This window comes from Myxine glutinosa, chromosome 2 (genome assembly GCF_964187855.1).
Source record: "Myxine glutinosa chromosome 2, kmMyxGlut1.1, whole genome shotgun sequence".
NCBI lineage: Eukaryota > Metazoa > Chordata > Myxini > Myxiniformes > Myxinidae > Myxine > Myxine glutinosa.
Window position 1 is genome coordinate 252,297,725 of NC_136262.1, and position 23,338 is coordinate 252,321,062.

General features: G+C 46.1%; 1 protein-coding gene across 1 annotated transcript in view; it reads right to left on the bottom strand.

The window, feature by feature from the left end:
• LOC137420667 (cingulin-like protein 1) overlaps positions 1-23,338 on the bottom strand; it is a 139,496-nt gene that overhangs the window by 49,442 nt on the left and 66,716 nt on the right. Inside the window, exons 5-6 of the mRNA XM_068105916.2 lie at positions 3,610-3,711; positions 2,167-2,294 (exon numbers count right to left, since the gene is read on the bottom strand). Of these exons, the coding sequence (XP_067962017.2) occupies positions 2,167-2,294; positions 3,610-3,711 (230 nt within the window). The remainder of the gene's footprint in view (positions 1-2,166; positions 2,295-3,609; positions 3,712-23,338) is intronic.

Sequence of the window (23,338 nt, forward strand, 5' to 3'; positions counted from 1 at the left end):
GCCCTGTACTCGAACTGGTTCAGGTTTCCATTCAGAACAACCAGGTCAGTTTTGCCCCCTGCATGAAAGGCAGCCCAAACGGTCACCCCACCACCTCCAGCTTGGACTCTTGGCACTATACAATCTTTGTTGTAGGCTTCATGCACTTGTCTGCGCACTCGGATGCGGCCATCGTGACGATAGACCAGAAATCTAGACTCGTCACTGAAGATCACATGATTCCAGTGTCCTGGCTGCCATTGACGGTGCTCTCTGGCCCACTGCAATCGGCGCTGGCGGTGTTGTCTGGTCAGGCGTGGCTTTCTCAGGGGATGCCTGGCACGATAGCCTGCTTGAACCAGTCGTTGGTTGACTAGCCTTCTGGATACAGGCACATTTGTCAGTTGCTGCCACTAAGCCCTAAGCCGATTAGCTGACTTGGTACGGCCATTGCGGACTAACCGGTGCAGCTGGCGATCATCCCTCCTTGTGGTTCTGCGGGGACGTCCTGGCCTCGGTATTGGAGTAGGGACACCCCTCTGAGCATTTCGTTTCAGGATCTTTGACACCTGACCTTGAGTGATGCCATACTGCCAAGCAATAGCACGCTGTTTCATGCCGTAATTTCGTAAAGCCACCACTCCATGACAAACAGCATTGTCGAGTTGACGGACCATCTCCAGAGGAAGCGGCAATAACTTTTGGAGACGTGCAGCAGTTGATTTTCCACTAATACAGAATGCAACAACCCTTGTATACCCGACTGTGAAGCCAATCATCAAATGCACCTGTCCGTACATTTTGCCATGCCACCTGTGATATAATCCTGTTGTTGACTTCTTGCTGCGACAGACAATCAGTGACATGGGTCTTTCAACAAATAAATCACCAAAGTGTAAAAGAAACTCACCAGATTGATATACTGAGTTAAGAAAGTAAACCCAAGTCAAGAAAAAAAAAAATTCCATATTAAATGCCAAGTCTGTGTGTATATATATATATATATATATATATATATATATATATATATATATATATATATATATATATATAGATATAATAGAGAATGTACAATAGCAATTTCAGTTACCACAAAAATCTACATTGCAGCTTGATGCAAAATAGTCAGACCCAGCTATTCGTGGGTGATAAAATGCGACCTGTTTCTCTATTCGTGGGAAAGTGTTGCACGAAATCACGGTTTTTCATGGGCGCAAAAAAAAAAAAATTCACGAGCCGCGAGCATGGCCTGCTCCTGTGTTTGCTGCCATGCGTTTCGCGTTTTCACGGCTTTCGAGGGTTATCCCGTCATTCACACTGTGAATATCTTCATGTGAATGATATTCCACCGTTCACAGGTAAACAATGTTTCGCGGGATATCCTGTCATTCACACTGTGAACAGCTTCACGTGATATTCCACTGCTCACAGGTAAACAATGTTTCACGGGATATCCCAACAGCTGCATAACATGTCATTCCTGCAAGTTACTGCAAAGAATGAAAACACTCCACAGTATCTATTAGTGCAATTAGCTGTCTCTTTTCCCCCATTGAAACAATGGCACGGCATTCATTCGCGGATTTTCATCGACATTCGTGGATTATTGCCGACATTCGTGGGTTTTATCTCGCAATTTCCAGGATGTTCATCGACCTTCGCGGATTATCGTCGACATTCTCGGGATTTGCGTCTCCATTCGTGGGTTGGTCCTCTCTATTCGTGGTTTGGTCCTCTCTATTCGCGGTTTGGTCCTCTCTATTCGCGGTTTGGTCCTCTCTATTCGCGGTTTGGTCCTCTCTATTCGCGGTTTGGTCCTCTCTATTCGCGGTTTGGTCCTCTCTATTCGCGGTTTGGTCCTCTCTATTCGCGGTTTGGTCCTCTCTATTCGCGGTTTGGTCCTCTCTATTCGCGGTTTGGTCCTCTCTATTCGCGGTTTGGTCCTCTCTATTCGCGGTTTGGTCCTCTCTATTCGCGGTTTGGTCCTCTCTATTCGCGGTTTGGTCCTCTCTATTCGTGGTTTGGTCCTCTCTATTCACGGATTTTCGAGGAACGTATTCCCCACGAATAGATGAGTCTGACTGTATTTGAAATGGCAACTATTAGACACCCAAAGCAAATAAACTAGAAATCCGGTATTTCGACAATTAACAAACATCCAGTGTATGTTTATCCCATGGTGCGTACTCGTTTTGTGCCTCAACCAGATGCTCCTGAAAGCTTCTGCACTCAAACGATTTCTCCTCAAGTCTCCTCTTCGTGGCCTCCAGGCTGGCAGAGAGCTCAGAGTGCTCCTCCTGTACCCTAAGGCTGGCCTGGAAGACAACGGATGTCAAAACATGGGGAAAAAAATAAATAAATAAATAATAATAATAATAAAAAATAAATCGCCAACAGAAAATATTCCACAATGGCTCAAAATGTTTTTCTGGAGCGACAAAGACTTTCCAATTCCCAAAAGTCAACATTTTGATTGCAATTTCTCTACATGAAGTTAGATAGACAAAAGTATTAAACTAGTCATTGTTGTGGCACTCTTAGCACCACAACACCAAAATAAGGTAACTGTTGATACTGGATGCATTTGAAGCAATGAACTATGTTGAAAGTTTTTTTTTTTTTGTATACAAGATCGAGGCTCATGTAAGAGCTAACAATAATCACACAAAAAAAAACAAAAAAAAAAAACGGACACAAAACATAAAATAAAGGGAGCGGGAGACGAGATGGGGGGAGAGAGTATAACAGCAGAGAACAGGGACATCGGGAGATCTGTGTGAGGGAGAGGGCTTGGGGGGAGGAGGCATGGGAAGGGGAGGGGTGAGGTATAAAACACATGGACACTGCTCTAGGACTTCCAGGAAAAGAAGTTGGTATTTGAAAAAAAGTGGATCTGGGGTGAATATGCAAAAATTTGATGGTGGCAAAAAAAGTCAAAGATGCATGTGAAAAACTGAAAACAAAAATAATTATTATGACCAAGTCAGTCAGCAAAACTACGAAGGAAAGGAAGAACAGGTTTTAAAGAATAAACTTCAATAACAGAAACTTCAACAATAAATTGCAGTTTTGCAGTTTGAGCAAACAAAACAGAAAATGAAATAAACATCTTTGGAATATCAAAACAACGATTTTTACACTTAATAAATATTTGAAAAAATTATGCAGCAGAAATGCACAAGAGGTGATGAACTCGCTTCCTCATAGCGACATAGCTGAACCATCAATCAGCACAACGACCTCACCAAACTTCATCGTCTACGTGCATTGGACTGGACCAGCAATCCGAACTTCGGTTTCTCAGTCTTTAGAGTTCCACACTTTACAACCGTAAAGTTGTACTCTCCATTTCCACAATAAACTCCAATCATGAATCATTTTATTTGAAATTTGGACTCGAATAACAGATTTATGACAGAAAAGTGAAATTCATAAATTCCATCTTGGTGACATATTACTGTGGGGTGGAGGTGGGAGTGGGAGTGGGAGGGGCGGACAGGGATGCGAGTGGGAAGGACAGGGATGGGAGAGGTAAACACAGGTCTTCCGCTGTAGTGACACCAAGTACAGTGGGCCCGGGCCATTTGTTGGATACCAAAGCACTACAGATCGAGGCAGACAATGGAGTACCTTCTGCTGTGAAGCCAGTTGCTGTGAAGCATCTTCATATTTTTTCTGGCATTCAGCTCTTTCGGCCTTGATGGCCTGAATATTTTCTGTAGAAACAAACACCTGGAAAAGATCAAAAAATTAGGGAGTCAATGAATGAAACCAAATATCCAGTAATAAAGCAAACAACAGCAGATGTGGATTGTTTATTGATATATACACAAAGAATTAAGTTAAGCACCCCCCCCCGTTTTTTTACAACCTCGCACATTACAAGTTTGTTGTCGTCAAAACAGTGTAATATACCCATGATATTGCTATATTTTCTGGAGAAGTGATATTATGGTCACATAAAAACATAACAATCATGCCGTTTTCAATATTTTATTCTGAATAATTTAAGGTGAAATTTTTTGGGAATTTTAGGCATATTTTCACCTCAATTTAAGTATGGAGCTATAGGTCCATCACGGACAGTGTGGATGACGTTTATGTTTTCTAACGTACAGTCATTGTTCTGAGAAGACCTCTAGCGATCTTTGCGTCAATAACGTGTGTAGGACCCACGTGATCGGATCACTGACTCAACCAATCACTTTTTTTCACTTTGATCACTCAATTTCATCAATGGATAATTGCTAATGTCATACCAATCATTATTTGATCTCACATACCTTAGAATATATGCCAATGTATACATATACACAAAGAATATATATTAGGGGGTGCTTACCTTAATTCGTTGTGTAGGGGTGCTTAACTTAATTCTTTGTGTATACGTAGTTTAGAAAGCAAAATCAGCCCTCTTCTCTTCTTAGCTGTAGATTATACAGACTTGGCATTTAATATGGAATATTTTTTTTTCTTGAATTGGGTTTACTTTCTTAACTCAGTATATCAATCTGGTGAGTTTCTTTTACACTTTGGTGATTTATTTGTTAAAGGAACCATGTCACTGATTGTCTGTCGCAGCAAGAAGTCAACAACAGGATTATATCACAGGTGGCATGACAAAATGTACGGACAGGTACATTTGACAATTGGCTTCACAATCGGGTATATAAGGGTTGTTGCGTTCTGTATTAGTGGAAAACAACTGCTGCACGTCTACAAAAGTTATTGGCGTTTCCTCTGGAGATGGTCCGTCAACTCGACAATGCTGTATGTCATGGAGTGGTGGCTTTACGAAATTCCGGCGTGAAACAGCGTGCTATTGCTTGGCACTATGGCATCACTCAAGGTCAGGTGTCAAAGATCCTGAAACGAAATGCTCAGAGGGGTGTCCCTACTCCAATACCGAGGTCAGGACGTCTCCGCAGAACCACAAGGAGGGATGATCGCCAGCTGCACCGGTTAGTCCGCAATGGCCGTACCAAGTCAGCTAATCGGCTTAGGGCTGAGTGGCAGCAACTGACAAATGTGCCTGTATCCAGAAGGCTAGTCGACCAACGACTGGTTCAAGCAGGCTATCGTGCCAGGCATCCCCTGAGAAAGCCACGCCTGACCAGACAACACCACCAGCGCCGATTGCAGTGGGCCAGAGAGCACCGTCAATGGCAGCCAGGACCCTGGAATCACCTCACCTTCAGTGACGAGTCTAGATTTCTGGTCTATCGTCAAGATGGCCGCGTCCGAGTGCGCAGACAAGTGCATGAAGCCTACAACAAAGATTGTATAGTGCCAAGAGTCCAAGCTGGAGGTGGTGGGGTGACCGTTTGGGCTTTTTCTCATGCAGGGGGAAAAACTGACCTGGTTGTTCTGAATGGAAACCTGAACCAGTTCAAGTACAGGGCCATTCTGGAAGAAACATTGCTTCCATTTGTTCGTGCAGCCTTTCGAGGAAACTTAGTCTTCCAAGATGACAATGCACGGCCTCATCGTGCTCGCATGATCCAACACTTTCTTGCTGACCGTGGTGTCGAGCATATGGAGTGGCCTGCCATGTCCCCGGATATGAATCCGAGAGAGAACTTGTGGGCAGAATTAACGCGTCAAATCGACAACTTGGACCAGCAGCCTCCCTCTGTGCGTGAATTGCAGCAGGCTATTGTAACTGCATGGCAAGCGATTCCTGTCCAAACCTTGGCAAATCTCGTGAACAGCATGCGTCAACGTGTACGTGCTCTCCTGAATGCTCGTGGGGGTTACACGAAGTACTGAGCTGTAATTTTACTGTCTGTAATCCCAGTCGTAATTTAACTTTTGTTTTTGTTTAAAAAAAAAATTGGCTAATGTGCAAAATAAAGAGATACTTCTGGAAAACGCACAGAAGTTTAACACAGTACTGTCCGTGAATTGAGTTCGATATCAGTTTACATCACTTTCAAGGATCAATTTATTTGCTTCGAAATGTCAAATGTGGTTTTTGTTTCTTTTAAAGGTCACATTATCAAAATCTAGAATAATTTCAACATAATTCCAATGAACTTTTGGTTCTAAGACATCTTGAAAAGTAAGTTCACCCCCACAAAAAAATATTCCATATTAAATGCCAAGTCTGTATAACATATACCAATGCAATGATAATTTGTTTTTTGTTTTGTTTTTTTTCCATGTGTTAGACTTGTTACGTTTAGGGAGTCAAAGACATTAAGTTCTGTACAACTATTAACTTCGCACAATTATCATTAAATCTTACTTACAAGTCGTCAAAGCTTTGGTCCACCATTGGTAGTTTGTGGGAAAAAAAGGGAACAAAATGACAGCTGGTATTTGACCACAGATTCTATGCAAAATAGAGAGTACTATATTTGAGGACGGAGGGAGATCTCTAACTTCTGGCTAGGCAGGAAAGTCACGACAAGAGCAAAGTTGAAGAAATGTTTTTTTTTTTTTAAGGATAACTGAAAATTCTCAGAGGTGAGGAAGGAGGGTGGTCTCATCTGCCCATAAAACTTTGTTCCAGAACTCACTGGCTCACCTCTACACTTCTTGGCAAATTCCAATCAGTCCTTTCTATTTTTGGTGCTGATGAGAGGTTTGCATCTTGTGGTGTAGCCTTTGTAATTCTGCTGCCGAAGTCTTCTGCGAACGATAGATTGTGAAACTTTCACCCCTGCACTCTGGAGGTTGTTGGTGATGTCACTGACAGTTGTTTTTGGGTTTTTCTTCACAGCTCTGATGACGATTCTATCATTGACTGCAGTTCTTTTCCTTGGCCGACCTAGCCATTGTCTAATGCTCAGTACACTCATGGTTTCTTTCTTTTTCAAGATTTTCCAAGTTATTGTATTTGCTAATCCCAATTGTGCTGTGATTCAAATTTTATTATCCTGTTCTTTCAGCTTCCGGTGTGTACCCTGGATAAGAATAGGTACACCGTATCCCTGCGTGTCGTAAAAGACGACGAAGAGGGTTGGCATCAGGAAGGGCATCCGGCCATAAAAACATTGCCTCAAAAAGGGAACCATGACAATTACAAGTACATATGGGCAGGGTACAGCCCGAAGTGGAGATCGGTTTCTGAGGTTTGGGACATGGAATGTAGGGACAATGACAGGGAGATCAGGAGAAGTGGTGGAAGTATTGGTCAGAAGAAGAGTGGACATATGTTGTGTGCAAGAGACGAGATGGAAGGGAAGTGGTGTGAGAATGGTGAAGGGTAGGCAAGGACAGAAATACAAGTTTGTGTGGCAAGGGTGCGTGGAGGGCGTGAATGATGTTGGTGTCCTGTTTTCTGAGGAGTTTGTAGACAGTGTGGTGAGTGTGACGAGAGTGAGTGATAGTTTGATGATGGTGAAAATGATGATTGGAAAGCTCTTGGTGAACGTCCTCTCGGGATATGCTCCGCAGGTTGGTCGAAGCGATGAAGAGAAGGACAAGTTCTGGTGTGCGATAGAGAAGCTGATGGAAAACGTGAAAGATGAGGAAGTTGTTGTGGTAGGATGAGACCTAAATGGACACGTGGGAAGGAGTATGGATGGTTTTGACGGAGTTCATGGGGGGGGGGGGGGGGGGGTTTTTTTTTTTTTTTTTTGGTATACAAGATCGAGGCTCGTGAAAGAGCTAACATTAATCACACAAAAAGACAAACCGACACACAAAACACAAAAAACAAGGGGAGCGGCAGACAAGATGGGGAGAGAGGGGGAAGGACACAAAAGAGAGGGGGAAGAGGGGGAAGGACACAAACACAACATTTGAGAGCAGGGACATCGGGAGGACTTGGGGGGAGGTGGGAGAGGAATAAAACATATGAACACTGCAAGGACTCTGGGGTGAATTACCGGGGGTAGAAAAGATCAAGGTTTTCGATGGGGGAAGATAAGAGATGGTGGTGAACAGCTGTTTTAAAGACCTGGAGGGAGGAGTGGGATTGAAGGGAGTGGGGGAGTTTGTTCCAGAGGCGGGAGAAAAGGGGAATGAAAGAGTGAAGGTGAGCAGAGAGCCTAGACTTTGGCAGTTTAACCATAAGAGGGTTGCAGGCAGATCTTGTGCGACCTGAAGGAATATTGGGGGGACAGAGCACAGAGAGAGCTGGGGGAGCAAGGCCGGAGAGGAGTCGGAAGAAGACAGAAAGACCACCAACCTGCCGGCGGTGAGTGAGTGAAAGGCCCTCGGTGTTGACTACATCGCAGGAGATTCCAATGATTCTGAAAGCTTTGGCCTCAACAGCGTGAAGCCGAGCAAGGTGTGAGGCAGGAGCACCAGCCCAGAGGGGGGAACAGTATTCCATTGAGCTGCGGATGAAAGCCTTGTATGTGGTGAGGAGCTCAGGTGTGCCAAGGAAGGACTTCGCACGACGGAGGATGCCCAGTCGGAGACTGGCTTTGGAGGCCAGCTTGGAAATGTGGTTTTCCCAAGAAAGATCATGGCAGATAGTGAGACCCAAAAGCTTGAGCGACAGAACTTCTTGGAGAGGATTGTTGAGAAAGTAGATGGGAGGGTTGTCCAGTCGGTCCTTTCGGAGAGACATTGTAAGAGTGTGAGATTTGTCAGGATTGAAAGACATGTTCCACTTGTTTGACCAGTCTGTGATTTTGTCCAGGTCTGCAGAGAGTGAGGAGGCTGCAGACTGCCGATCTGAGGGATGAGGAATGGAGCGACAGAGAGTAGAGTCATCAGCAAAGAGATAGAGAGGATTTTCAAGAGAGTCAGAGAGATCATTGATGAAGACCAGAAAAAGCACAGGGCCCAGAACACTACCTTGGGGAACTCCAGCCTGAACAGGAAGAGGAGATGAGAGAAACCCATTCAGGGCCACACGTTGACGACGACCAGAGAGGAAGTCCGCCAGCCATGCGTGGAGATTTCCATGGATACCAAAGGAGGAGAGTTTGGTGAGCAGAGCAGGGTGCCAGACCGTATCGAAGGCACGTGAAATGTCAAGGGAGACAGTTCTAATTTCCTGTTTGGCGTTGAGGACCTCCATCCATTGTTGAGAAAGCAGAAGCAGCATGTCCAGAGTAGAGTGACCAGGTCTGAAACCAAATTGATGATCAGAGATCAAGCCATTGGAGAAGAGGAAAGATTTAATATCTGAAGCAATGATGGATTCCATGACTTTGCTGATAATTGGGAGAAGGCTGATTGGTCTGTAGTTGCTGGGATCTGTTTTTGCACCTTTTTTGTGCAAACCGGTGATGTTGGCTGATTTCCAAGCAGATGGCAGATGACCTTGAGCAAAAGAGAGGGTGAAGAGAACAGAAAGAGGGAGTGAAAGAGCAGAAGAACATGATTTTAGGACCCGTGGGCTGATGCCGTCAGGACCAGTTGCAGAATCAGAGTCGAGGGTTGACAGAAACTTTTCCACCTTGTCAGGAGGAAAGGACACAGAGTCCAGGAGCAGCTGGGTACGACTGGGTACGGTGGGTACAGAGAGGGATGGGTTTGGGACACAAGATTTAGAGGCAAACACAGAGTTGAGGCATTCAGCTTTTTCACGTGCGGAGTCAGCCGTTAAGCCGTTTGAGGTGAGGGAGGGGATGGAGGGGGAACAAACACCAGAAACAGATTTGACCAGACGCCACCAGGATTTGGAAGAGGGAGACAGATAAGAGAGTTCGGTCTTGAGAATGGTGAGATATTGTTTCCTGGCTCTCCTGAGGGTGGACACACACTTGTTTCGGGCTTTGTGAAAGGAAATGAGATTTCCTTCCGTTGGATTTGCTTTCCATGAGACGAAAGCAAGTTGTTTCAGGGCAACAGCCTCACCATAAGATTCCGTGTACCATGGATGGGAGGAAGGGTATGACAACTGAAGACGAGATGGTATAAATCTGTGCATGAGAGAGAGCAATTTACTTTGAAAGAATTCCCAGGATGAGTTGATGTCAGAGGCGGTAGAGATGGGAGACCAGTCCAGATGATTGATGGCTGCTTGAAGACCGTGCCAGTTGGCCTGAGTGAAATGCCAGACTCGTCGACGCTGAGGAGGCTCTCTGAGAATGGTCAGAGAGATGTCCACTTTGACAAGCACATGATCAGATGAGCCGATTGGAGCAGAAGAAGAGCAGCAGACATTTTCAGGGAAGTTTGTCATAACCAAATCCAGAAGAGAAGATGCTCCGTTGACTGAGATCCGGGTCGGGAAATTGACAGATTGTGTCAGTCCCAGTGAGTCGCAGAAGTCCTTTGCTGAAGAGCCATGGCTGGTGAGAGAGGTACCCACCCCCAGCCAACTGGCATGGTGACAATTGAAATCACCACATATGAGGAAGAGAGAGTTGGGATGGGTAGATAGAAGTTGGTCCATATTATCAGACAGTGAGATGTAGATGGAGTCATCGCTGTTTGGTGGACGGTACAACACACATATGAACAAAAGGTGGGAGCGAAGGGGAAGCCAGAGCCAAAGGTATTCCTGGGGGTGAGGTGGAGAGAGGGCAGTGGAGGGCAAGTGAGGAAGAGAGTTTTTTATAAAGATAGCAACCCCACCTCCAGGATGAGGCTCAGGTCTATCATACCGGAGGAGGGAGTAACCTGGGAGAGATACCAAGGCATCAGAGACATCATGAAGGAGGAAAGTTTCTGTTAAGCAGATCACATCTGGTTTGTCAGAAGCAACCTGTATGGAGAGATCAGTCAAGTTTGAGCGAAGGCCCCGGATGTTTGAGGTTCATACCGTTAATGAAGAGGTAGGGGGAGCATCAGGTCCAGAACAGGGGGGGGAGGGGTAGGGTAAGATGTGGAAGAGGAGGAAGAGGTAGGGAGAGCTGTTGAAGGTGTGTCAGAGATTTCAGAGATTTCAGAATAGCTTGGAGAAAGGGAAGAATGGGGCGGACAAAAGGTTTGATGGAGATTGGGTGAGGCACAGTGAGGTGTTATTTGAGGAGGGGGAAGAGCGAGGCAGAAGGTTTGTGGAGATGAAGGTGAAAGTTGGAAGGGGGAAGAAGCAGGGAGGATGCTTTGAGGAGGAGGGGTGAGAAGGGAGTCTAGGAGGGGAGGAGCGAGGGAGAGTCTCGGAGGGGAGGGGTGTGGGGGGAGTTTAGGAGGGAGGGGAGGGAAGGGGCAAGGGGGGAGATTTGAAAGGGATGGGTGATGGGGAGGATTTGGAGGGGAGGGGTGAGATTGGATTTTGAAAAGTGTACGATTCATGGGAAACGAACATTTTTTGCAAAATGAGTTTGAGACCTTCGAGTCAAAAATAAGTTTGAGGACACTGGAGGAGGGGTGGAGTTCTGGATAGTTTAGGGAATGTAGAAAGGAGGAACTGTAAGAGATGGTATTATATATATTTTTTGGAATGAATAGATTTGGTGAGCAAGACGAAAGCATCCTTTTGTAGGAAAAGAAGAAAAGGGTGTTATAATATATGAGAGAAAATAGTTGTTCAGGGGAGAGATTATACATTTCTAGCTGCGTGATCGCGAACGAAGAACGAACGAACAAAAAGAACAACAAATAAACGAATAAGACCTGGGAAGGAAATATTTTTTTGGGGGTTTTTTTTTTTTTTTTGTGAGTACAGATATTAAACAAGGAGGTACGGGGTGAACGACTGGTACGAAACAGAGAACGAAAATAATTTCAGCGCATTCGACGAATCGCTGAGAGAAAAAAACCACAAGGTCGGAGACGGTACGGTAGTCAAAGCCTACGAGTACTAGGCCGCAGAATACTCGATACCATTAACCGACGATTGTGTATACATGTACGAAAAATTAGCACCGAAAATTTTCCAAAAGATACGCTATAGGTACACACACCGAAAGATAGATACAGTCTCGACAAAAACACGATTGTGATAGATCACTTAGCTTCGAGAGCGTGAGCGCATGGAGCAGCTTCGAAAAGACGTGACCTCGCCGACGAGGCGATATGCACCCGACGAGGGTTACGGATATGGTGTGAGAAATGGAGAAGGTGAAAGGATTTTGGAGTTTGCTGATGGAGCTGATTTGTTGATTTGTAATACTCAGTTCCAGAAAGAGGAACTTGTTACATACACGTCAGGTGGGTCGACGACAACCATTGACTACCTGATGGTGCGTAGGCGAGATAGGGGGCACCTCCGGGACACAAAGGGGATCCCGGGGGAGGAGGCTGTTTCACAGCACCACTTGGTTGTCTGCGACGTAACGGTGAAAGGTGCGAGGAGAGCTCGGCGGGTGAAGTACCAACCGAGAATGAAGGTGTGGAGGTTGAAAGAGGTGACAGTAAGGGAGGCATTAAAAGAGAGGCTGAGTAGGGTCGAGGATGATGTGGTTGAGCTTGAAAGTGGTTGGATGTCGATGAAAGCTAGTCTGTTGGGAGCCATTGGTGAGGTATGTGGATGGACAAAAGGACCACCGAGGCACTCGGAAACATGGTGGTGGGATGATGAAGTTGGAAAGAGGATTGACGAGAAGAGGAAGAAGTTCAAGGAGTGGCAGAAGGCAAAGGGTACGGGAGCAGAAACAGCAGAGCATGAAAGTTATAAGGCAGCCAGGAAGGCTGCAAAGAAAGAGGTAGCAAAGGCGCAGGAGGCATGTAGGAAAATGTTCGGAGAACGCTTGGATTCGGAAGAGGGTCAGAAAGCAGTATTCAGGATTGCAAAGCAGATAGCGAAAGAGAGGTGTGATGTGATGGGGGTGAGTTGCTTGAAGCATGAAGTGGGACAAATCGTTGTCAACCCAGATGGAATTAAAGGAAGATGGAAAAGATATATGGAAATGCTGTTGAATACAGAGAATGAATGGGATGGCAACATCGAGAGTAACCCAGTTTTAGGACCGGCAGAGAAGATAACTGAGAAGGAAGTTGAGGAAGCGATAAAAGCAATGAAGGGTAGAAAAGCGGGAGGGCCGACGGGAGTTGTGGGAGATATGTTGAAGGCAGCAGGAAGTTGGGGTGTGAAGAGAATGACAGAGATCTGTAATCTGGTGGTGAAAGAAGGCCGCATTCCAATGGATTGGGAACTGAGTACCCTCGTCCCTCTACACAAGGGGAAAGGTGACCCTCTGGGGTGTGGCTCGTACCGAGCGATAGAGTTATTGGAGCATGGAATGAAGGTATTGGAAAGGGTGTTGGAGAGGAGGATAAGGAAGAAAGTGAAGATCGACGAAATGCAGTTTGGATTCATGCCAGGAAGAGGAACGACAGACGCGCTTTTCATTGTGAGGCAGTTGCAGGAGAAGTACATGGAGAAGAGGAAGAAGTTGTTTCTTGGGTTTGTTGATCTGGAGAAAGCATTCGATAGGGTACCACGCAAAGTATTGACATGGGCATTGAGGAAGTTAGGAGTGGAGGAATGGTTGATCAGAGTAGTGATGGCAATGTACAAAAGAGCGCGCAGAGCTGTAAGGACGAAGGACGGGAACAGTGGTGAGTTTGAGGTGAAGGTGGGAGTGCATCAGGGGTCGGTACTAAGTCCACTACTATTTGTAGCTGTGATGGAGGTGCTGGCTCAGAACGTAAAGGAGGGTTTACCGTGGGAGTTGTTGTATGCAGATGATCTGGTGTTGATTGCGGAAAGTATGGATGGACTGAAGGAAAAGATGAACAAGTGGAAGGAATGTATGGAGACAAAAGGTCTGAAGGTGAATATCGGAAAGACGAAGGTGATGGCAAGTGTTAAAGCATGTGGTGAGGTGGAAAGAACTGGGAAGTGGCCCTGTGCTGTGTGTAGGAAGGGTGTTGGAGTGAACTCCATTCAATGTACAATGTGCGCTGAGTGGGTTCATCAAAAATGTAGTGGTCTGAGAGGGTCATTAACCAGTGTGGCAGCTACATTCAAATGTAAGGTGTGCACAGAGGGAGCTGCAGATGGAGGAAATGTTGAGTTGGATCTTGGAGACGGCGTGAAGCTGGAAGGTGTGAAAACATTTTGCTACCTCGGAGACATGCTGAATGGAGAAGGTGGATCAGACTCGGCAACGGTTGCTCGAGTGAGATGTGCATGGAAGAAGTTTCGGGAACTGAGTGGCGTGCTGATGATGAGGGGAGTGTCGTTGAAGCTGAAGGGAAAGGTGTATGCTGCATGTGTGAGAAGTGTTGTGATTTATGGGAGCGAGACATGGGTAATGAACGTAGAGCAGCAACGAAGGTTGGAAAGGGTGGAAATGCGAATGGTTCGACGGATGTGCGGAGTATCGTTGAGAGAGAGGAAGACAAATGATGAATTGCGAAAGATGATGGGAATAGAGCCTGTGATTGATGCTGTGAAGAGGAACAGGTTGAGATGGTTTGGTCATGTGTTGAGGAAGGATGAAAGTGACTGGTTGAGAAGAGTGGTGGAAATGAATGTAGAAGGAAGCAGAGGACGGGGAAGACCGAGAAAGACTTGGCTAAAGATGGTGGAAGAAGAAATGCGGGCAAGGGGGTTAACAAGGAGAGATGCAGAAAATATGGCAAAATGGAGAAGATTGTCATGGGGACCGCAAGGCTAACCCCCACTCTAGCAGGGAAAATGGCCTTTTAAAATGCATGTTGTGTTGTTGTTTCAGCTTCCAAATTGTTTGCTTTTCTTTCATAGACAGTTCTCTGGTCTTTATGTTGGTTTATACCGACTGACTCCAAAGGCAGACTCCCAAAGCAAAAACAAAACCTAAAATCAAAACCGGACATTCACAGCTCTTTTATGTGTGAACAAAAAAAAAGCAACAAGAAACACCAGTCAGTCATTTCTTCTAATACTGATGCTACCCTAAAATGGGGACTGAACATAAAAAGTGTTTCGTTCTACAATTTCACCAGAGGAGTGAATTTCACCAATGGTAAAACATATATATATACACAAAGAATTAAGTTAAGCACCCCCCCCCGTTTTTTTACAACCTCGCACATTACAAGTTTGTTGTCGTCAAAACAGTGTAATATACCCATGATATTGCTATATTTTCTGGAGAAGTGATATTATGGTCACATAAAAACATAACAATCATGCCGTTTTCAATATTTTATTCTGAATAATTTAAGGTGAAATTTTTTGGGAATTTTAGGCATATTTTCACCTCAATTTAAGTATGGAGCTATAGGTCCATCACGGACAGTGTGGATGACGTTTATGTTTTCTAACGTACAGTCATTGTTCTGAGAAGACCTCTAGCGATCTTTGCGTCAATAACGTGTGTAGGACCCACGTGATCGGATCACTGACTCAACCAATCACTTTTTTTCACTTTGATCACTCAATTTCATCAATGGATAATTGCTAATGTCATACCAATCATTATTTGATCTCACATACCTTAGAATATATGCCAATGTATACATATACACAAAGAATATATATTAGGGGGTGCTTACCTTAATTCGTTGTGTAGGGGTGCTTAACTTAATTCTTTGTGTATATATATATATATATATATATATATATATATATATATATATATATATATATATATATGTAGAACTACCAGGAAATAAAAGCTGACCTGTACTTTTGCCTCATATTCATCTTTTGACCTCAACAAATCCAAATTTCTTGAGTATACAGCAATAATAACAAATTTGACTTCACTGTTCCAATACTTATTGAGGACACTATATCCTCACAGATGCACCACCACCCCCATATATTTCCTCCTACCCTGCCTCCTACACTGCCACCCTCTTCCCCCCCCCCCCCCCCCCCAATGCCACATACTTTACCATTTCCACCTGAGGTTAATTATGCAAATTCCTGTTCCATACAAAGTTGGTGCACTGGTCGAGTTGGGATTAGTACAAATTGATGGTTCACTGTGCCTTTGAAAGGCAATATATAAATCCCAACTGCATGCCACAACACATACAAGACCTAAAAATATTTCTATAAAAGTGGGGCATGTGGGTACACTGCAAACAACTACCCAGGTGCATCCTACATGCATGCATAATAAATATAAGCTTTATACATTTGATGAAGTGATTTGTGAAAGAGCTTTATATATTTGATGAAGTGAATTGTGGTTGCATTATGTAAGCAGCTAAATAACTCGAGTAAATCAAGAAGTAATGATTAGAATGAGCGCTTTATTTAAAAGTTTACAGCTATAGTAATTTTAATGTAAATTATATCGTAATTCAGAAGTTACAGGAAAAAGAAAAAAAAACATTAAAAACTACAGCAATTCAACTGCATCACCAATAATGCCTCCGCATGGCCCCTGTCCTTTGACCTAAAAATAAACAAGTTTGATTTAAATCCCCTCAGCTCTTCTCAAGTATCACATTTTTACCAGACATGACGGGTTTCACATCGATCGGTGAAGCGGTTTCGGAGAAGGTTTTTTTTTTTTTAATATCGGCTTTCAAGCTAATACGGCTGCCAAACCACATGACCTGCAACGTCATCATTTTCAAACTATATACAGCAATGGTGTTAGATGACATTTGTAAAGTTTCACATCGATAGGTTAAGCTGTTTCTGAGATATAATTATTTTTTAGTTTCCTTCAATCCAATATGGCTGCCACACCATGTGACCGATGACATTTTTGTGATTAACTTTTAATCGCCATGCCCAGTCGATGACACACGTAAGGTTTCGAGTCGATCGCATTGGTGGTTTGGGAGATGTTTTTGGTTAAATCCAATATGACTGCCAAATCATGTGACCTATGATGTCAGAAATTTAATATTTTAATACAAATAGGTCATAGATCATATGCATGCAATTTCAGATTTTTAGGAAAAGGCATTTGATTAAAACATTTATGGCTGGTATACCACTTCACCAATGATGTCATCATCATCATGGTTTGGTTCCCCATTGGGAGTACTTCTTTGATATTTCCTCAAATAGCAGACATGCAGCATGCGGTCTAGCATCGATATGTTGAAAAAGCACAGCTTTTTCCAACAGGTGCTTTTCCTGAAGTGCACGTTTCACTTGAGCATCTGAACATAGCCGTGTTGATGGTCTCCATTTGGGAAGGTATGTATATTGGAGGACAAACAACCAGTATGTATCCTTCGGCATCCCAGAAGAAGGTTCCCAAAACTTTGATGGCGGAGGGTACTCTTTTTGGCCCTCTCTTTTGGAGATGTGGAGTGATGCCATTCCATGCTTTGCTGCTTCGATTCTGGGTCAAAGTGATGGAACCAGCTTTCATCACCAGTCACGATACGGAACAGGAAGTCGTCGGCCTCAGCAGCACGTCGTTAATGTAGCAGTGATGACATGTTCATGCGTCTGTTTTTGTGTTCCTCCATAAGCAAAACGGGAACTCAAAGGGAATAAACTTTCTGAGATCCTAAGGTCGATATCATCTCTTGTAGGCATGGTGTCCCTATGCCAAGCTACGCTGCGATATCCCTAACCATCACCGTCACCCTTCGGTTCTCTCCGATGAGCCCACAACTGCCTGCTCATTGCGTTCGGTGGCGGCACTTCTCAGCTGATCGGCAATGTCCGCGTTTCCATCTTTGAAGCGTTTCACCCACTTTCTCGTATTCCTGGCTCCCATGCATGCATGTCCGTACACCTGACTCAATCGGCCATAGATATCAGCAGCTGAGTCGTTCCCCTTCATGAGGAATTCAATCACTGCAAGTTGGCGAAAAGATGCGTTGTCGTCAGCCATTTTGTCACAATGGATCGTGGGAACAACAGTGGTGTGCATGCACCGGGCCTGCGTTTATAATCGGAGTGAATAGATGGGTGGATGTCGCTAATAACTCGTGTTCTACTATATTCGGCACAAACGTGGAATCCACTGATGCTCACGACTTTTGGTACGGCCCATACGAGATAATATACAAGTACCGGGTAAGCCTAGAAAGAATAAAGTTCCGGGGCCAGATAATATGCATTTAAGGGTATTGAGGGAGGTGGCAGAAAGGATAAGCATTATGTTAACCGATAACTTCAACAGCTCGATGGCGTCAGGAGGGGTAACCGGAGGATTGGAGAGTAGCAAATGTAACACCGTTATTTAAGAAAACATCCAGAGAGGAATTGGGGAACTAGAAAACTGTTACACGACTTCAATTGTGGGGAAGGTGGTGAGACACACAATTCAAGAACAGACAGGGAAACATTTGAATATTGTTAATATTGTCATGTTTAATAATTGTTAATTGCAATTATAAGACAATTTCTCAATGTGTGGATGTAGTCCATCTAGACTTTCAAAAGGCTTTTGATAAAGGACCACATAGAAGGTTGGTAAGGTAGAAGGCCGAGAAGGGGGTGGGGTTTTGGAGGGGGTGAACAAATCCAGGTAAGTTTAAATACTTCATTGGTTGTGTAAAAGATTGGCAGGTACAATTTAACATGATCTTCTCTTCCCCCATTATCCCTCCCTCACCCCAAATCCCTCTGATTTTCCAAACATCCAGTTTTTCCTTCTTGAGAGATTTGTATCCTGATTCATTCTGTTTTCCAGCTCTTCCATGAGCCTCGACTTTGTAGACAAAAAATATATATAGGGGAATGCAAGATGCTGGGAATGAGTAAGAAAGTAAAATTGGGATGACATAATGTTATGAATTTGGTAGAGCAACATCTAGAGCTAGGTAGATCTGAATAGGTAGGTATTCGGCTGTCGTGACAGGGACTCTACATGTAATAAGTTCTTGATGTTTAGGCGTTTGTCGGGGGAAGATGTATGATTGTGGATCTACCTGGAGGTTCGAGTGTTAAATAGTGAGGGATTAAAGGTAACGCCCCTGTGAGTCTCACCTAGTAGTCAAACCTTTGTCCATTATGGCACTGCAAACCACATAAACATTAGTTAGGTCCTTAGCGCAACATTAAATAATTCCTTTCCCTGACAATGACTTCGGAACAAATGGACAGGAAACCAGGCCAAAAACACCGCCACAATTGGCCGCCACCGTTTACACCTCCAAGGCCTACAAACCCCGCCTGGCACGTGTTATAACACAAGGACCGCGGGGGTCGCGGACGGGAGAGTGGAGTGGTTGTGCAGAGGGCGTGACCTGGGCGAGCCGGCGAGTTGGGAGGCTTTTGATTGGCTGAGGAGTGCGCCAATGTGACGTCATCGGCCAGAGATATTAGCGACGGTCGGACGCCATTACAGGAGTTCGTAGAGAGTTCGTTGAGAGTTGGCACAGAGCAGTTCGTAGAGAGTTCGTTGGAGTTGGCAGTTGGCACAGAGCAGTGAACAGTTGGCACTTGGCTGCCAGCACTCCCGCAGAGAGTCGAGTCGAGTGGAGTTCAAAGGAGTCCTTCCTGGCCCTGGTCGAGTGGAGTTCGTTTGCTTTGTGCAGCCCTGCGTTGGACCGTTGGAGCAAGGGAGCTCGTGGTGTGGGTGTGTCGTTGAACCGACGAGGCCTGGTGGCGGTTGAGCGCGGCCGTGTTACAAGAAGACGAAAGGAGCCAGATAAGCCCGAGCTCCGCGTTTACACTTTACCTGACGAGACGTGTTATTTTCGTATTCATAATCTCCCTCGTATCGTGTTTGGTATCTGTTGTGTGTGGGATCCCAATTTAGGCTTATTAGAGTTATTAGTATTACCGGCGCGGGCTTTTTCACTGTCTTTACTTTTCATTAATAAATCCTTGTATTATTTTCTGTATATATCTGAACGCAGTTTCCTGGGTGTTTCATTTTAATAGATAAGGCTGCGGAGCTTGCTGTGTCCGCCATTCCGTGCGTTTAACTTTGTGTTGAGTTGGAATCCGCCATTGAGTTTTCGCCTCGGGAGTGTAAAGTCTCGCAATCGGCCATCCGTAACTGTGGTGTTAATCACGGTTACGTAACAAGTGGTGTCAGGAGTGTAGGATTCGAACCCGTCGGACAAATTTTTTTGTCCGTGGCGAGACATCGACACGGTCGGGCGTACATTGCGCCCGACGTTCGAACGCAAAATTTTTATTGTCGAGGCGGAGAAATTTAATCAATTGGGCATACGGAGCGCGATATCGCGTCTTCGTCAAATTTAAATTGTGTTTTTGGAATTGAAATAAATACGCGCGCGGGGAACGACCTTCCGAAAAGCGGATGTCGGAGGTCGACGAGATGGAGGTACGCAGCGAGGCCTCCGTCAGCGTCGGGAGTGAGCCGGAAATGGGGGATATGGAGGATAGCGTTGGAACTTTCCCCGCCGCTGGGACGGCCCCGATAGATCTCCAGACCATAGTAAATTTAATAAATGCTCAGAGGGCCGATGGTGAGCGAAACCTTGCAGAAATTCGGGGAATGAGTGATCGATTGGAGGAACAAATTGAAGGGATGGAAAATAAAATGGGGTCGCAGGGGAAGGAATGGAGGGAAGGACTGAAGGACATGAGTGACCAAATTAATGGATTAAAAAGGGAAATGGCAATTGTGGTAAGTGTACAGGTGAGCGGAGAATGTCCACAGTTCGATGGGGAATGTGTACAGGTAGATGGGGAATGCCTGCAGGTAAACGTGGAGTGTCCACAGGGGAGCGGGGAAGGAAATTTGGAATGTGAGAGTTGTAATGGGGAATGTTTCCCACATTCTGGCCTGGTTGTTTATCGGGACCGTGTGGATGTCACAACACCCCAACCGGGGGATGAATTTGGAATTGTGCAGCACCAGGGCGGTGGTGCGGAGCAAGAGGGGGTAGAGTTTTTGGGGGTCCATGCGATAGAGCCGGACCGGGTATTTATTGGGGATATTGATCAAAGCCTGGCGGGGCCAGGAATGATTTGTGGAAATGATGAGGATGAGGATGATTTGATCCAGCGGCTGGAGACCTGTGACAGTCCCATGGAGGTAGAGCTTGTTCAGGCCCAAAGGAGCCTGGGTGATGAGGTGAGTTGGTCCGAGGAGGTGGTTGGAATGACCGAGGGGACGCTCACTGTACACTGCTATTTGGAAACAGAGGCTCCAAAATTGGACAACCAGTTGGGGGAGTGTGTTGGCTCCGGGCTGGATTTGGATCTTGGAGGATCGGGAGATAGAGCTTCTGGAGATTTGGTCCCTGTAGGGAATTTGGATCAACTGCAGGGAGGGGCAGAACAACCGGTGGTAGAGGTTGTTCCCTGCAGCTGCGGTTTGGCAGTGGGAATGAAAATTTGTAAAATAAAATTTAAAATAAAATTACAATGGGAACTTGATTTGGAGCAGCCATGGTTGGGATTGGTTCCCGGGCTGCGGGATCTGGACATGGAGAGGTCATGGGTGATGGCCTCGGGCAAAAGTTGCCCCTTTCAAAATTTGGGTATGCCAGCCAGCTGGGGGGCTGTGATGGCGAGATTTGGACGTGGGGTCCAGCCTTGGGTGTCGAGGTACGACCTGGGTCCCACGGGGGGTCTGGTGGAGTGTGGCGTCCCTTGTCCGTCGGGGCGCTGTCCGAGCTGGTGGCTCGGGCCGGCAGGGTCACCGGACCCTGGTGGGGGTTAAGACCTCCAGAGGGGTCCGAGGTGGTTTCTCAAGCCTGGGTTGGCATTTATTGAGGACCACTAGGGGGAGGTGTTGTGGGTCACGCTTTGGTGGTGGCACCGCAGATGGCCAGCTTGGGCCTGATGTAGTGATCACCCGGGCATGCGACCTGACACCCTCTCCCTGAGACTTTGGGACAACTGGCATGTGATGACCTGCCATGCCGTGTTGGTCGATGGACGCGGGTCAAAACCGAATGGACAGGGATGGAGATAGCCTGCCGGACAACCATAGGGGCATCTGTGGAACGTGATGGTGTGAGTGACCTTCCACAGATGCTCCGTTATGATTTATGGACTCTCGGGTTGGGAAGAGAGCCATGGGGATGTGAATCGGGAGATGTGTAACGAGCCGAGCATATGGGCCATGCTCGGCTGGCATGTGTATGGCAAAGCATCCTTCTTTGGTGAGGTTAGTGAAATGTGACAAATGGTTGGCATGGGTAATCTGTGGGTTAGATGGAAATTTAAGGGTGGATTTTGAAATGCCATGGTGGACACTGTACAGTGACGCCATTATTGATCCAGGTGTGTAGACCAAAGTGTTGGAGGCTGTGATGAAATTAATAGGGTAGCAAGACACAGCTTTCAACTGGTTGCGGGGGCAACTGTGCTGATATTTGGGACGCGGGATCATGGGGATGCAGTTGTGTGGTCTTTGGGTCAACGTGGTGCTGTGTGTGTCCGAGGTGTGTGGACCATGTCTTCTGGGTGGGTCTCCTGGTGGAGCATGGCTGTTGACTGGACCTTGGTGTGGTCAAGTGTGGGTGAGCACTGGGGGGGCTGCAGTTCTGTAGTCGGACTGGGGGATGATGGGGAGGTGCAGGGGACGTGGCTGTAGGGATGCCACGCACTGCGACCGTGCCCCCCAGGGCCGAGGTGTGTGCGGTAGTGTGTGTTGTGGCAGCAAGTGCTCACCACATTGGCCAGCTGGGGCTGGTGCAGCTGTGTTCCTCGCAGGGGGGTCGAAGGATGGATGGTGGGTCGCACCCTTATGGACACTCATGGGCCATGTTGGCGTTTTGACTGCTCACCTTGTCCCGATGACCCTTGCACGGTAGGGGTGCAGAGCTGTCGTGGCCACAAGTAGTTGTGTAGTGATGATCACCGTTGGATGCGGATCCACATACCTGCCAGTGTAGTGGGGACAAAAGAGAAATTTGGAAGTATTTGGTAGGCCCAATGTGAAATTTTGGGAATTGTGTGGTGGATGACACTCTTGAACCTGACCAACCTGCAACTACCTGCACTTGAGGTGAGTGTTTTGAGGAGTACTGTCCCAGGCTTCAGGACTTGCTTGGGAAATTGGGGACATGTAAATTGGAGTTGGGAGGCGGGTGAGAGTGATGACATGGCCGGTGAGGGGATGGAATGGGAGCCACAGTGTCTTGTGGGTGGCGTATGTTTTTGTATTGTGGTTAGGTGTTTTGATATGGTCGTGAGAGTGGAACCTGGAGAGTGAGTGATGATTATTGGAGATAATGAGGGGCGATACTTGTGCTTTTGGAAATGTGCTTTTGGAAATGTGTGATGGTTTAAATGTGAACTGGGGGATTTCACATGTGGCAGGCCATGGTAAGCCTTGTAACACCTTTTACACCATCTATGGAATTGTGCTGAATTGTGCTGAGTTGTGTGGAGAATTGAATGGCAGCGGGGGAGGAAGTGTGTTTTGGGGTCTTGTGGGTGGGGAAGGTGTGTGTGTCCGCAGGTACAGAGCAAGCTCTGAGGAGCGATGCCTGCGGGCCCCCCCCCCTCTGCGGCAATTACCCCTGGCAGCCGGTGGTAACTGGAAATTGGAGCTCGTCGGTGGTGGGTCTGGTTGGGCGCCGCGGGGTGAGGAAGTCCCCCGGTGACCCGTGTTGCTGCGCGAAAGCAGAAGGCAAAGGAGCCTGGTGTGTGTGGAGACCCTCACCGGCGAGGTAACGGCGGAAAGGGGCTGTTGGGCTGTCACGGGGCCAAGAGGTAAAGGGGGGGGGGGGCAATGAACTTGTAAGTCGGTTGACTTGTTTTTGGGACTGCGGGCAC